General features: G+C 29.1%; 1 protein-coding gene across 1 annotated transcript; it reads right to left on the reverse strand.

The window, feature by feature from the left end:
* Window positions 1–13,303: 13,303 nt before the first annotated feature.
* LOC105781902 (protein HIGH ARSENIC CONTENT 1, mitochondrial) lies at window positions 13,304–16,124 on the reverse strand. Its single transcript, XM_012606430.2, has 6 exons — window positions 15,978–16,124; window positions 15,816–15,899; window positions 15,496–15,569; window positions 14,915–14,985; window positions 13,673–13,726; window positions 13,304–13,568 (listed from the first exon to the last, which is right to left on the reverse strand). Exons 1-6 carry the CDS (start codon window positions 15,992–15,994, stop codon window positions 13,449–13,451), a joined length of 420 nt encoding a protein of 139 aa, XP_012461884.1. The 5' UTR covers window positions 15,995–16,124; the 3' UTR covers window positions 13,304–13,448.
* Between the last annotated feature and the right edge of the window lie 955 nt (window positions 16,125–17,079).

The following is a 17,079-nucleotide window of genomic DNA, read 5'->3' on the forward strand; positions in this document are numbered from 1 at the left end:
TTGCTTCTACTATCGCTACCTCCTTTTGATAATGATATTGCTAGTGAACTGATTGGTGAGCTGATTCAGAACTACTAGAGAACTTATATTTCTTATGAATTTCATTTACTTTAATGCATTACCTCATTAATTGGTTAGCTTACTTAGTTATAATTATGGTTGGTTGGTTATTGATGCAAAGTTGATTAGGCATTGATGATTAATTTACTTAATTATTTTCTAAGTCAAGTCTATTGAGTTAATGAGAATATGCTAAGGGAGAGTTAAGGTTACTTGATGTTATAGCTTCTTGCTTTATGTATGTTTTATTCAACAAATTGTCAAAAGGGGGAGATTGTTGAAAATATGAAACTAGCAATTTGGTGTTAGAAAGAGTGCCTACTCTCATAGCCACCAAAACTATGAGAAGAAAGTTTCCATATTTGATGTGTTGGCAATTTATTGAGCTATGTATATGGGTTATGTTGAGTATATGGACGGTACCTAACCCATCAATGAAGATCATATCACTTGGGGTAACATGTTTTGGATATTGGATCGTATCGATTCATCTTTCTCTAATCTTTTGAAGTAAATAAGGTTGATTGGATTGAATCACTAAAGGCTTAGCTACCAAGAATCATTGTTTATCTTGTTAGTATTATTATATTGTATTCAACTTATATAGTGGTTGTTTTATAGGGATTGTGATAGATCTTCTTATATAAGTCTCAATAAACTCTATATAATTTACGTACCTGTATAGGTTTATGTATGGAGAGAATTGAACACTTAATTTGTTCTAAGTGAGGAATCTTACTGTAGAGTACATATTGATAGTAAAACCTATGTGTTGTGGTTTTACTTGTTGAATTTATAAGGGGTAAATTTAGTGGTGAGAGTATAAAGCCTTCAAAGTACAAGGGTGAGAGAAATTATCACGGGGTGTGATTGAGTGGTTCACTTTGTGTAATTGTTGAAGAGAGTTGATATTTCTCACTGAGCTAGACTCCTTAGATGTAAGGAAATTGAATTGCATAATCATCTTCCTATATCTTGTATGGTTACTATTTGTCATTAAGTGCTTGGAGGAGTGTTCACCATATCAAGCCCCAATTTGGTTATGTAGATTCTATTCTTAACATCAATTGAATTATTAACAATTTTATAGATAATACACATGATATGATAAAATAAATTTTAACATTCAAAAAAATGAAAATTAGTTAGTACTTTGCTAGTGGAGTTTTAAACTCCACAAATAATGTCGGAGATTAGCAAGTACCTTATAGGAGTATAGTAAAATATTTAAAAACATATATCAATTTTTAAAACTCTTTATTAAATAAAAAATACATTGCTAACGTATCAAACACTTTCCTTTAAAAATTTCAAAAGATATTATATTATATTATTCAAAACACGTATTACAATTATAAACATTTGGTGAGTCAATAAATGTTTAATATTATATGAAAATCTTGCCACATATATAATAATTAAGATTTTATATATGAAACTTTGAAAGGTTAGTGATTATTAAAGGAAAATCAATATTTACTATATAATTTTATAATATTTTTATTTAAAACAATTAAAATACTTTTATATCCTTCATAAATGGAATAATAAAATACTAAATAACTTAATAATAATTAAATCAATTAAAAATTAGGGTGAGCAAAACTCAATTCATTTCGAAAAATAAAATAAAAATCGAATTTCGAGTTAATCGAATTGAGTTGTTTGAGTTATTCAAGTCAACTCGAATAAGTAATTTGAGTTTTGAGTTCAAGTCAAGTTGAATTTTACAACTCGAATAATTCGAATAATAGATTGGTGTAAATACCCCTTTGGTCTTTATCAATTTTGAAAATAAGCAAATTGGTCTCTCTCAACAAAAATTACAAAAAATTTAAAATAATTTTAAAAATTCAAAATATTTATAAAAATTCTAAAATTTATATTTATAAAAATTATAAAATTTTAACAAAAGTTCTAAAGAATATACAAAGAATATTTAAAAATTTTCTAAAATAATATTTTGGGACCTAAATAAGTTAATTAATTATTCAAGTTTATCATACTAAAGTATTTTATTTTTATTATTTTATGTTGAGAACGTTCTTAAATATATATGGTTTCAAATTTATGTGCTCTATCATGGAATTAGTTATATTGTAATAAGATTTTAATTTGACATATTTAATTTTTTAATTTAACTCGAACAATTTCACTCGATTTAACTCGACTCAAATTTCATTTTTCACTCGACTCGATTCGAAAAAAAATCAAATCGAGTTATGATTATAAAATATGACTCCATAACTCGAAATTTTTCACTCGATTCGATCGAATGTGTTGAGGATCGACCCGTATAAATAATGAAAAAAATAGAGAAGATCAAATACACAAATTTTATGTGGAAAACTCCTCCGAAGAGGATAAAAATCACAGGCAAAGAAAACTTCACTAATGTGGCAAACTAACCTAAAAGAGGAAAACCCAAAGCCTGAATACAATGCTCTCTCAAAAACTCTCCCCAAAATTCTTGATCGGATCTCACATAAGAGATGTTCTATTAACTCTCTAAAATAGGGTTACAAATACCTTTTAAATAGACTAATATTAAAGTCCTAATATGACTAAAATATTCCTAGATTAATCAAAGTTCAATTGGGAAAAGATAACATAATTTAATCAGGAGAAAAGAGCCGATTTATGTGGGAACATGTCTCCACATTGTGAACTCATCCATTGTGTAGTATCGACGTCTCAACGCTCCTCGTCGTGATGTTGAGCCTGTTTTTTCCTTCCTTCGATTGCTCGTCAATTTTCTTTCTAAGTGCCTGCAAAAAGTCTGATAAATGCAACGCACACCCCCACAAACCTCTACCTTAACTCATATCTAACACGCCTTTTTTGCCAATGCCTACCATGGGTCTAGCTTGATCTTTGTAGGATATTAACCGAGTCCAAGCAATGCTTGTACTTTGAAGCTGGAAGACTTTTAGTTTTTTGAATTGCCAAATCAAAGCTGACTCATGTCTGCTTCCCATAAACGCAATGCTCTATCTTTCGAACTCTTGCACCCGAGAGAGAAAATCTTTTAGTCAAAACGGTCATACCTTTTTTGCTTATACGACCAAGTTGCCTATGCCTCAAATGAGTTGATTTCGACTCCTTAACAAACGAGAAAATTATTGCTTTACCAGTCACCGTTGAAACCTACAGAACATAAAGATTGTCAGTCTTTCAACCTCTTATCAGAACGAGAGCTCTACGAGATACCTTAATAACACTTGACTCAATGGTGATCCCACAACCCTTCGAGTCTAAATTTCCCAAGGAGATGAGATTTTCCTTTAAATCAGACACATGCTTGACATCTTACAGTGTCCTAATGATCCCGTCGTACATCCTAATCTGAACGATGTAACAACCTATTTTTCAGTTGTGTCAAAAATAATAGTTTTGGGACAACAATTATGATGAGTGAGTACATAATATTTATGAGCCAAGTATTATGATATAGTGAATTTTATCTGATAATTTTTATTTAATTGGATAATTAGTTAAGTATAAGTGGGTTTTCCTAAAAGTTAACTGATCCTGAGAAATGAGGTTTTGGGACCTTGCTTCTATAAACCGAGCCCGTAAATATTTTCATTAAATATTTACGGAGTTAATATATAGGTATATTAAATCTTGGTCTAAAATTTTTAACGATTGAATAGTTAATTAAGTAAAAGGAATAATTGTAAAAATTGTAAAACTTTATCGTTATTGATTTTTATTTGATAAAAGGGTTAAATATTATTAGATTGAGGTTCTAAATGAAAATAAGACCATTTTTATTACGAGTGGCTTGTTTGATGGATTAAGTTAAAGAAATAAAATTTAAATTTTATATAATTGTATTAAATAAAAGAATAAAACATAAAAGTAAAGTTGTCATCTTCCATTTGCTAATTCTCCATCATTTGGAAGGAAAGAAAAATTAAGAAGTTATTGACGAGCTTCAAGTAACCTTCGGCCCTCTTGTTTGGTAAGCAAACCAATCCCGTTTCTTATAATATTTATGTTTTTGAGATCGTTGCAACTAGGTCCAACTAACTTATATCTCCAATTTCAAAATTGTTAAAGATTTTAAAACTTTCCGTTAATAAATCTTAGGTGTTTTTGATAGAAAATGATAGATTTGGAAGCTATGAAATGTTTAAGGACTAATTTACAAAGTGATTTGTGTTAATTTTGAATATAAGAACTAAATTGTTAATATATTGAAATTGATATGTAACTTTTGAAATTTTTAATGATAGGTGGTTGTAATTGAATGTGTTTGAAGTTGGTTTAAAGTTTGAAGTCCAAATTGGGACGTTCGATAAGTTTGATTTTATGGACTAAATTGAATAAAATGTAAAAGTTTAGAAAAATCATGTAAAATGAAATTAAAATATTGTAATCAAGAATTTGAGTGTTATTATAAGATCGATATTGATATTTTGAATCTTAACTATTATATAGATCAAGTTGTTGACTTATGCGAAAAAAAAGAAAAATGTCGAATAGTCCATGATAGCTAAATTGCTATAGTTTTGTCAAGTAAGTTCATACTACTTATGTGATTATAATTTGTTATTAATTTTTGTTAATTATATAAATATAAATTGTTGAAATTGGAATCAGACTATGTGATAATGAATTGAATTATGACATAATTTCGATGGACTGAGTAAAAGTCTCATATACGAGGTTTCAGATTGATTCTCGATTGGACTGAGATCCAACATTTGTTGCGGACTCGGATATACATGTGACATGGATTTACCCTGGACTGATAATCTATTATCATTTTAAAGGTTTAGCCTGGACTGGTAACCGTATATGTATTTATAACCCTAGTTAGGCTATTTTTTTGTGTTGTCACTGGTTTAGCACGAACGGGTAACCTGACACATATATTTCTATATATGACTAGCTCAGACATGCATCATATGTTACCCTCACTTGTGTACTAAGTTCTTTTACAAAGTTCCATTGGAAAATCAAAGGATATATAGTGTGAAATTGTATCGTTAATGTGGACAAAATGCGAACTTTGAATACCCATATGTTCGTTATTTATTGACCCAAAATTTTTTGAACTATGTCGTGATAGGGATAATATTTTGAATAATTTGCAATTAACTATTAAATAAGTAAGGTAAGTTGTTGAATTGACTTGTATGAGCTTACTAAGTATTTTATACACTTACTTCTATTATTATGTTCTGTAGATTTTGAATACTTTGAACGTGTCAATCGGATCAGTAGCAGCTCACACCTACCATCTTCTAACTCGGTAGTTTTTGAAGTTTGAAAGTGTGGTTACTTGTGGCATGTATATAGGGTGTCTACTTTGCAAATTAACGATAATGTTTTAGTACTTTGGTTATGAATAAGATTATAAGTAACCTTGATATATTAAGTGCTTGGTACCTAATTGACATTTAGTAAGTTGATGATGTTAGCCAATATTTGAATGGCATTATGTGTAAGTTTAGGTAATAACATGACTTGATATTGAATGTTGGTAATTGTTGATGTTTGGAGTAAATGGCTTAAATGGTATAGAATGGTCAAAGGCATGGTTTAATAAGGTATGCATAAATTGTGATCATAGATTCTTATGTTTTAGGTCACTTATTGAACTTTGCATATTGATATCTTAGTTAAAGTAAGGATGATTGTATAAGAATGTTTAGGCATGATAAATCTTGGAATGAATGTTAATGTTTTGGATGGTTGTTTCATGATTGTATTGTGATTCCATTAAGGGCATATTGGTTAGGTTTAGATTGAATGTTTAATTAGCATGTTTTGACATGTTTTAATGAGTTTTGAATTGGTATAAATAGATGTAAATGGTATAGCTTGATTTCTAAGAAAAGATGGACGGCATTGTTTGTGTTTAAAGCTATTTTGGATACACACGGTCTGTCATACGGTCGTGTGCCCCACACAGTTCTGTATACAGTTGGTAACACGTCTGTGTGCTTGGTTTAAATTTTGAAATTTTAGGTCTACACGGCATCAGTCAGTTACATGGTCTGGAGACACGGCCGTGTGTTTCCTTCCACACAGTCTAAGCTCTGTCACATGGTTTGCCACACGTCCATCTCTTTACACCACATGGTCTTTACCCTGTCACATGACCTAGCCACATAGCCATGTGACCTCTATTTTCATTATTTACTTATATTAAAGACCCGATTTATGTGGGAACATGTCGTCACGTCATTTATCGACTCATTGTGACGTCATCCAGGCGTCCCGACGTCCCGATGCTCCACATTGGGGTGTCAAGCCTGTTTTAGTCATTCTTTGATTGCTCATCGATTGTCTTTCTAAGTACTTGCAAAGAGTCCAATAAATGTAAAACGCACCTTACAAAACGTTCACCAGTAATAAAACTTTATGAACATGAATTCATTATTTATGCACAAATAAATATTTGTATAAAAATTATAAATTCTAAAATAAAGACAAAGTTACGATAATCATATAAATATGGAAACTCCCATAAAGCAAAATTTTATGAAAAATTTAAAGTAATACCTTAAAATTGCCAACTATTATAAAAAGATAGTTTAGAAAAAATAATTAATTACCTGTGGGGCTTTGTCTTGGTTTTCATATAACTATATATTTAGTTTATAGTTACCAATATTTATCAATACATCATAATTCTCGATTGGATACATCAAAATTCTGTTCATTATTTTAAATTATTACCTTTAATTTACATTTTATATAAATATGTGAAAATTCGTAATATATATTTAATATTGGTAATCAATTGTAAAAGAAATAATTACCGATAGTATGAAAAACATTAGATATTGATTAGTAATCAATAAAACAAATTCATTTTACCAATAATATGAAAGTTTTAAAAGGTATAATTGATATATACATTAAAAGTTATACTAACAAATTTATTGAAAAGTGCATTTTATTTACTTTGATTTAAAGTTATAACATTAATTAATTGATTTTAAGATAATTTAATTTCATTTCCATATTTTTGAACTAAACCAATTTTATATCAGAGGCTTAATTAGGGTGTTGGCGGGGCTCTAACCTCCTTAAAATAAAAAAATCATTTAAGTTCTTTAAATTTTTAAAATTTTAAATTAATAAATTTAAAATTATACTTTACCCTAAAAATGATAAAATTTTGATTTAATTCTTTAAAAATTATAAAGATATAAAATATTAAAATAATAAAATTTTAATTTTAATTTTAACCCTAAAAGAATTTTCTGACTTCACCCTAAACACTAATAAGATTGTATATAACATATAACAAACAATCCCAGTAAGAGTTATAAAACTGATTATAAACCAATACAAATATATATTATTTTTATAGTGATATGAAAGGTAAATATTATTTTAGGAAGTATTATTACTTATATCCATTAGGAGTATTAAAATTGGTTTTAAAATGAACAAATTGGAATTAAGAAATCAATTATTTCTAATTAAGATTTCATAAATAATATTTAAAGAATAAAGATATATATAATTTAGATAAACTAAATAAAAAATTACAGCATTAATTGATAAATTTAAATTCATTCTCTAATTTCTTATTTAAGATACTTTAGTAAATTAAGAATATAATTTTTAGTAATAATAATATCTAAAATTTAGTGTGAATTTTACTAACTTTCGCTACAAAGAAACTTTAATGCAAATCTCTTAATAAAAAGCAAACATATATTAGTAGGAGATTGAAGGTCTCTATGACCTAGTATGGAGGAATTGTCTACACAACTACATGGCTCCTGTCTACATTTGGTATTCGCGATGTGTTCCTATGGCAGCTTTTGCAGAGCCAGAAGCTGATTTGGTACACTGTGTGGAGGAAATACTTGTAGAGGATACAACAATTGATGAGCAAAAGGTTTGGTCTACTCTGGAATCATATCTATGTGGTTGTAAGTCCAAAGTGATGCACTTCTATTTTGTTGCTCTAATCTAACCAAAGAAGAAGTTGACTGAAAGCTACAAGAGTTCGAGATGATTATCACCTCAACAATGGTGAAATTTGGTATTGAGTAAACTATCAAAATAGTCACTTTTATTTATTTCAGATTACATTTTAGTCACTTATATTTGAAATGTTATGTTTTAGTAATTTATGTTTGAAATGTTATATTTTAGTTACTTATGTTATAGTATTGTAACATTTTAATCACCTAGCGTTAATTGCTGTTAACAGTGTAACGATAAGCTGATGTGACAAACGAAAATTTCAAACGAAAATTTTAGGTCAAATTATACAATTGGTCCCTATAATTTTTTTTCATTTTGTGCAATTTAATTTTTTTCTTTTATGTTTTTTGAACTTTCTTTTTTTTTCTTTATTTTCCATTCTCTTCTCATTCTCCTCTATTTTCCTCCCTTCTCCATTTATTTTAATGCAGTTTTTCTATGTTTTCTATTTGTTAAAACAAGTCCTTATATTTTTATTTCTTTGAACAATTTAATTTTTTCATTTTTTCTTCTTCCCTTTATTTTCTCTCTTGTCACATTATTCATTGCGAAACATAATCTTTGTCCACCAAATAAACCAAGTCCTTGTTTCTTTCACATGATTCCTAAATTAAATTTCACTCAAAACCGAATATCAATAATTCTTTATCAAATCTCAATTTGAGTATAACCTAATTTTGAAACTAAAATTGGATATAACTAATCAATATAAAAACCACATCCTTAATCAAATCTAAACATAAATTGAGTTCTTTATATTTAAAACAATTTTTTTCCATTTTCAAACTTATACAGAATTATGCAGATTATTCATTTGCTTTTCTTTTATTTTCTGATGAATAAAATTAAGCAAACGATAAAATTGATCTAAACCTTCTTGGATATCCCCAAGCAAACTTGGTTGAAAGCTAAGCATGGATGAATCGAAGAGAGAAAGGGAGCATGAAACCAAACTGGTTTGGGTAAAGTTGAGGGTAAGTTTCGTATGATGGTCGTTTTAGTCATTGAAAGTGTAGAGCTCATTTGAAGAATCCTTGAAACAACATAGTTTTGAGAGGTCAAGAATGTTGTAGGTAAGATAGATAAGGTGGCCGCGGTGGTTGGTTAGGAGGTCAAGGTAACGGGCTCGGGAAACTTTGTTGAGGGTGGATTGGCATAAGTCACGATTGGCAAGGTTTTCGAGTGATGCAAGCTTGTGGACTAGGTCATTGAGAGATCCAAATTGGTTCGTTAAAGTGATGACGGATGAAGAGGGTTTGCAATTGTGGGGTGAGAATATGTGAAGCAAGTTTTATTTTGGTTCCAGCTTTCGCCTTTTCTTTTTTCATAAACATAAAAAAGTTTTAACAAATGGAAAATTAAAAAAAAAACTATATTAAAAGAGATGGAGAAAGGAGAAAAACAGATGGAGAAGCACAAGAGAATGTAAAATAAAGAGGAAAAAAGTTAAAAGAATGTAAAAGAAAAAATTAAATTGCTCAAAATGAAAAATATGAAGACCAATTGTATAATTTAACCTAAAATCTTTGTTTAAAATGATGATTTAATATGCCACGTTAGCTTACGTTACTTGTTAACAATAATTAATGGGTCGATGATTAAAATGTTACACCACGTTAATGTAAAGACTAAAATGTAATATTTCAAACATACATGACTAAAATATAACCCGAGGCATACAAAAGTGACTATTTTGATAATTTACCTTTGATATTTGGTTAAAAATAAAGTGAGATTTCGTTTGTAAAATAATGAAGGTGTGATTGTATGATTTTTTTCCAAAAATCATTTATGAGCATAACGAAAATGGAATATTTACAAATTAAGAAAAAATTATGAGTAAATTAAAAAATATAATAATTTCTATGTTTGACCAAAATAATTTCTATATAATACTATTTTAAAATGAATTTTGCATATAAAAAAAGTATATGAAGTTTTACCCATAACATAGTCCATAAATATTAAATGATTTTTGTTTAGAAAGAATAAAATTATTTAATAAAATCAAATCAAACGAAAGAAGCTTATTGTAAGAAAAATGGCATTAAAACATTTTCACTAATTTAGATCATTATATCCATTTTTCTATTATTATTATTATTATTATGTATCTTTCAATTTTTAGACATCCCTATGAAACGTGTCACTCAATAGCTATTACCACTTGTCAAAAATCTGAAGCCACCTAAGCATGCTTTCTTATTTGTATAAATTGTTATATATATATGATATAATTCGGTCAATAGAAGGATTATTTCCTTGATTCCCAGGTAATTTAAATCTGTATAGAAGATATTATCTTTTGTAGAGAGTACAACTTTGAGAATTAAGTCCATTTTTAGAGGTAAAGGATGGGTTAATTTCTGTAACTTAATTTTATATATAAGAATAAATTGTATAATTTTTATTTTCATTTCTTAGAATGTTTTCAATCTTGATTTTTAATGAAAGAAATTAAAATTTGATTGTCTCAGGATAGAGTTTTTTTTTTTTTTTTTGTTAAAAGGATGACATCGTTGGGCAAATGACCAAAAAAAGCCCCTTTATTTTCAAAAATTACTGAAATGGGCCAATTATTTAATTATTTACCGGAATGGTCCATTTTTCGCGAAATCGCGTCCACATCAGCGCGATGTCAGGGTACGCGCCAGGAAATTGTGTCCACGTCAGCGCGATTTGCTTACGTGGACACAAATCGCGCCCTCTAGGACGCGATTTGCTGACGTGGATGAACAGTTTCTCATTTTTAGCTTGGAAAACTTTGAAAGGCCATAACTTTTCATTCGGTTGTCCGATTGAGACGATTTTTTTTTATTTCGAATAACTTTTCGAGAACTACGCGCTGACAAACAGCCGAAGGTGGTTTGCCGCACTTTTCGTCGAAAAAGATCCCTTTTTGTCCCTAAATTTTGATTTTTTCGATTTAAAATTAAATTTTGAAACATTCAAATCATTATTTGTAGTGTGTATATGTTAATAGTTACGTACAGAAAAGTCAACTGAATATAATTATATATTAAATTCATTTAAGTTCTTCTCAAACGACCAATGATTCTAACTGTCTTAATTATATGAGTTACCGATGCCTTCGCCTAAGCATCGATGAGCTAACATTTTATATAAGTTATTTCTAATTGTAATTAGCACTTTCTATCATTATGCAGGCTGCTTTTCCTAACTTGGAGAAAATCACAATCTGTCATTTGAGGAACGCAAAGAGGATATGACACAGCAAATTTCATAAGAATTCATTTTCTATGCTAAAAGAGTTGACTGTTGAGGAATGTGATGTGCCATTTGAATCTTTTTTGTACTTGTTGCTATTGATTCAAAAAAGATTTAAAATTGTTACCAACAAAATTTGAACCAAGGTACTAAGAGAAAAGTATGCAAGCATCTTAACCAACTAAGCTAAACTAATTAATTGATATATTATAAAAATACTGTTCTTATCTTAATTATATTACTTACGTTCTAACGATTTATCAGACCTATTCCATACACGTGTCAAATCAGAAGAAATAATACAACAATTCTGTAAAAAAAAATCCAGTGTTTACTTCAAATAAATAAGGAAAATAATGATTTGAATGTTTCAAATTTTAATTTTAAACCGAAAAAATCAAAATTTAGGGGCAAAAAGGGATTTTTTTCGACGAAAAGTGCGGCTTCGGCAGTTTGTCAGCGCACAGATCTCGAAAAGTTATTTGAAATCAAAAAAAATTCGTCTCAATCGGACAACCGGCGAAAAGTTATGGCCTTTCAAAGTTTTCCAAGCTAAAATGAGAAAGCTGTTCATCCACGTCGACAAATCGCGTCCTAGAGGCGCGATTTGTATCACGTAAACAAATCGCTGACGTGGACGCGATTTCTGCACGTACCACGACATCGCATTGGCGTGGACGCGATTTCGCGGAAAATGGACCATTCCGGTAAATAATTAAATAATTGGCCCATTTCGGTAATTTTTGAAAAAAAGGGCTTTTTTTGGTCATTTGCCCGACATCTTTGATTATAATAATTGTACAAAGATAAGGGATACAAAAGGTAAGCTCAGTGAAAATTACAATTAAAGACATATTCATTATAGAAAGAGCAAACAACGGTTCATGACAACCAAGATCCCAAACGGTCATCCCTCTGAAACTAGAAATGAGGAGTCATCACCATTCACATAAGTGCCAAATATTAATGAGAACATTATTGCGTATGATCCCCGTTATCGGGTGCCTCTATTTTCCAATTAAGACCTTGCTTACAAAGAGAGAGAGAAACAATGAAGCACGAGATAGAGCCAAGCATCCTCAATCATCCACCCGACACTGTAAGAGAGCAGAGGCTCGGAACCACCTAGATTGACTGAAATCAGCCATTGATGACACCTAAGCCAGAACAACACCCAAAAAATGACTAAATTGACGAAGATCTTGGATCTGACAAAAACAGAAAAACAAGAAAAGTAGCATCTGGAGGCGTTTAGAACTGGCACCCATCCACCATCCGAGAGTTGCAACAAAACTCTCACAAAAAGCATAACACCACATCAGTTCTTCCTTAATAAAGGTTCGCTTGGGAGAAGAAAAATGAACTAAGGAAGCTTAGACAAGGCCCCCAAAAGGGATTATTAAACCAAGAGGAGGGCATCAAAAAATAGAGCAGAACAAGGAGAAAGACGACTAACCATCGGCAGCATGTGGTTGGCCGTTTAAATCGAGAAACAGAAAGAAAGGGTTGGAAGCTAAGTGTGGTGCTAGAAAGTGTTGAAAATGATTTGATAAACAGAAGCATAGATTGGTTGGAAGACTTGGGCAAGAAGGAATTGAGAGATTTGTAATTACATTATCGGCGTTACAGGACTCAAGAAATGGGGATAAGTTTTGGAATATTAAAGACAACAGCAAGAATAGTGGAAAGGGCAACACGCACGCACAAGTGCATTCAAGGGAAGTTACACCCAAGGAACCGTACCTAAAGGCGAATTAGGATGAAAGTTTTGATTAAAACAACACATCAGGAGGAGATTTGGAATGCTTTGCTTTTGGGCTGCAATAAGGTAGACATTGAAATCGGCTCGAAGCATAAGTTTTGGTGTTTCAATTTCATGTTCATCATGCAAGCATTTAAACCTGTTTTACTTCTATTTATGAAATCCATATCTAAACTCAATCCATAAACAAATATATTTAAACAAAACTCAGAACATGGAATAGCAAAATTCAATGAAATTAATGGACTATACCATACTTATTATTTAAAAATCAAGGGAAACTAAAAATATAAAAACCAGATTAAATTAAACAGAAGTACGTATAAGAAAACAACTATAAGATGAGCCATAGTATATAGTATGGCAAAATTGAACATGATTTTGATTTATTTATTTTCCCAAACATTGATACAAAGGCGGAATTTAATTTTAATTAAGGTCGAAATTTGCAAAAAGTTTTGAGCTCTTCAGCAGGTTTATCCCCGGCAGGTGTGAGTCCAGCGTCGACCCAAGCTGAATAACCACCTTCCATGTTACTCACATTCTCATAGCTCTGTCTCCAACAATAAACATCCCTTCATTTACTTGTATTTTCTAAACCCATTTTAATCCAAATGTTGGACAACATAAATTATTATAATAAATATATAAACTCACAGCCTCGATAAGATCAACACAAGCACGGACACCTCGTCCTCCACTGTTGCAACCCTGCCAATTATGTTTTCATCAACTCAATTTTCTAAAATATATGTAACTTTTACAAAATCATATTTATATTTTGGTTCAACTCTATTGAAGGTTATATATCATATGTTATTTCCTCCATTTAATCTCTTTATTATAATTTCATAATTTTTTCATTAATTTTACTAAATACTTTGATTCGATTATTTTTAAAATATATGATGATGAGATATATACATCTTGATATTATTGTAGTATTAGACAAATTGTTTGCACATTTGAAAAGGCAAAAAGAGAGAATGCATAATACTTGTTCAATTATACGCCACATCTTAATTTAAAAAATAAAACACGTCAAATTATTGACCTCAAAATTAAAAATACACATGTTGGATAAAAAAATAGAAAAACTCAAATGATCAGATCATAATCAAGGAATTAAATCTTATATTCATGCATTGATAACATATGTATATTCATACACAATCAATAAATTAAATGATATTATATTATTAAAATATTTAAATAAATACTAAAAATTCTATCACATGTCTCTACGTGTATGAACTATGTATTTAGAATACAAAGATGTGACAATATAAAATAATTAATAAAACACATGGTTTGAAATTAATTAATAATAACACATGAAATATGTACAGTTACAATAAATTATGCACATTAAAATAAAATGTATAAAAAAAATCAAAACGAAGTTTTGGTTAAGTGGTAAATTTAAAGTTATATTTATCTAATTGATGTGGGTTCAAATTTCACTATATGCATATTATTATTATTATTTAAAAAAGATTAAACCATTCTCAAATGAGATTAAATTGACTCCTAACACCCAATCAATAAAGGGCTTTATAAATAATAAGTACATATATACAATGATAGGGATAATAAATTTTACATATTAAAATAAAAATATATAAAATATATGAAAATGGAGCTTTGGTTGGGTAGTGAATATAAGGTTTTATCTGTGCAATTGATGTGAGTTTAAATACCATCATATACATATTTTTATTAGTTTTATTAAAATAAAAAATTAAAGTACCCTCAATTTAATTATAGAAAGATATTTGTAATTAAACTGGTGGTAAATTGAACTCAATCAAAATTTAAATAATAGTATAAATAAACAAAATTTTAATGAAATAACATGATGAGCATATATAAATGATGAAACATAAAATATTATGTTACCACAATTATGCGATCATCCTTTTTCAAGATCAAGGAGACCTCCTTCAGGAACTCTGGATTTTTCACTCTACCTAAAGATGAATTAGATATATAAGTTTAGTAAAGGCAAATATGAAAGTCTTCAACATAATTGATTCTGCATCTCTTGCTTTTCACATTTTCAAGACTTATACATGCTAACCATTTAAAACATGTGACATCAATGAATTGGATATTTGAGCTACCCATCCAAATAACTTGTATAAAAGTCAAACCAACAAATTATTGGTTTAAATTTAATTTAAATATCAACAACTGAGACCAGTACCAATTAAATAAACATCATCAGTTAATTAAATTATCTAAACCTCTTAAATATGCCATTGTTGAAGTCAACTCTTTTACTAATATAATAAATTTAATCTTTAATTTTCATTTCATTGTTTTTCGGATGAAAAATTATAACAAATCAAAATAAATTCTAAGATTGATTCAATTATTTAAAATGGATGGATTGATTAGCCCCCCAAAAAAAAAACTCCAACTTGAAAATGCCATTCTCTAATTAATAAAATAAATATTAGATAATCTAAATGAATTACCTTCTTGTGTGATGAACATGTAAGGAACATTGAAAGCATGGTGAATATGACTTTTACTGAACTCCTCGGGTGTCCTATTAACAAAAACAATATTTATTTTTTTAAGTAATGTTGTAGAAATTAATGATAAATTTCAAAAAGTAAGTAAGAAATTTATTTTTCAGGTAGCATCTAAATATATGAATAAAAAGTGTGGTGGCATGCAAAAACAACCAAACTTCTTTCTTTCTTTTGCCATGCAAATACATACAAGTTAGCTTACTTTAATCACATCACTTCTTCAGAAATTGGAGAAAAGTAAGCATAGAAAAAGGAGAGACCTCACATCCAAATAGCAGTGGTTTGATCCAAGCAAATCTTTTGCAGCTATTACATTCACAGTGGCAACATCTTCAGGCGTACAACTATTACCAAAAACACTAGGTTAGGTGGTGGTTCAAAAACCACAGAATTATAAGCTTAGCTAGAAATAAAAGAATCACCTCTTAGGGGCATCCATGAAAAATGATAATGAATTTCTCTTCAGCTTTTGCAGATCCCAAGTCAATTCTCTGAGGGCTTTATATAACAAATCTCATCTGCTTTTCCCTTCTACTTGTTAACCATTGTGCACAGAGTTGACTTTATCATTTCTATCATTTTCTTACATAATAATTTATAGTATACATATGTAATCATGACTATTATATATATCACCCTTGAAATTGAAATTGTGTCTGACAAAAGAATGATAATAAATTGCTAAAATTTTGCTATTGTATCGTGAATAAATTGTGGGTTTAGTACTTATATTATAATTTAACCATTATCATTGAAATTAAGATTGAATTACAAAATTAAAAAAATATATGAATTAAAAATGTTTAAATTGAAAAATAAAGACTAAACTCATAACTTCTACATAAAACGAGATTAATAATAGAATCAAGTAATGGATTTAATCGCTACCATTTTGATTAGGATTGAAATTTTAAATTTTTTTAAAAAATACGAAGATTAAAATTAATCAAATTAAAAAACATAGACTAAATCGGTATAGAGAATAATAGTAGAATTTTCACTAATAAATTTCTTTTCAACTTAGTAGATCTGCAAGTGAATTTTCCGGGGTTTTATATACAAATCTCATTTGGCAATATTTTGGTTGTTATTTACAGTGTATTTTTAATTAAAAAATTGTAATATACTCCTTTCTTTTATATATTTACTTTATATCATAAAATCACATTTCACCCTCTCAATTTTTCTAGTAAAAATTTAAGACCTATTTATAACCTTCCAAATGATTTTCCATCTTTTTGAAGGTAGTGGAGTTTATAAAATTATGAAGGATATTTTATTTATGATATAATATTTTATAGTATGCATCATGCAATTTTTAATTTTCCCTTTTTATAATATAGATTTTAGTTTCTTGCTTAAGTTACGCTAAAGGCAATTCGCAAGTTCAATGTTGTTTTACATCGCTGGCCCTTAGACTTTAGTGCGTAGGCCTGAGGCACGTCTAATTTATAAGATTTGACTTTTTTTAACAAGTAAGATTTGACTTTTTAATTATGCTTTAACAATCAAGCAAGGAATAAA

The sequence above is a fragment of the Gossypium raimondii genome, chromosome 13 (genome assembly GCF_025698545.1).
Source record: "Gossypium raimondii isolate GPD5lz chromosome 13, ASM2569854v1, whole genome shotgun sequence".
Classification (NCBI taxonomy): Eukaryota; Viridiplantae; Streptophyta; class Magnoliopsida; order Malvales; family Malvaceae; genus Gossypium; species Gossypium raimondii.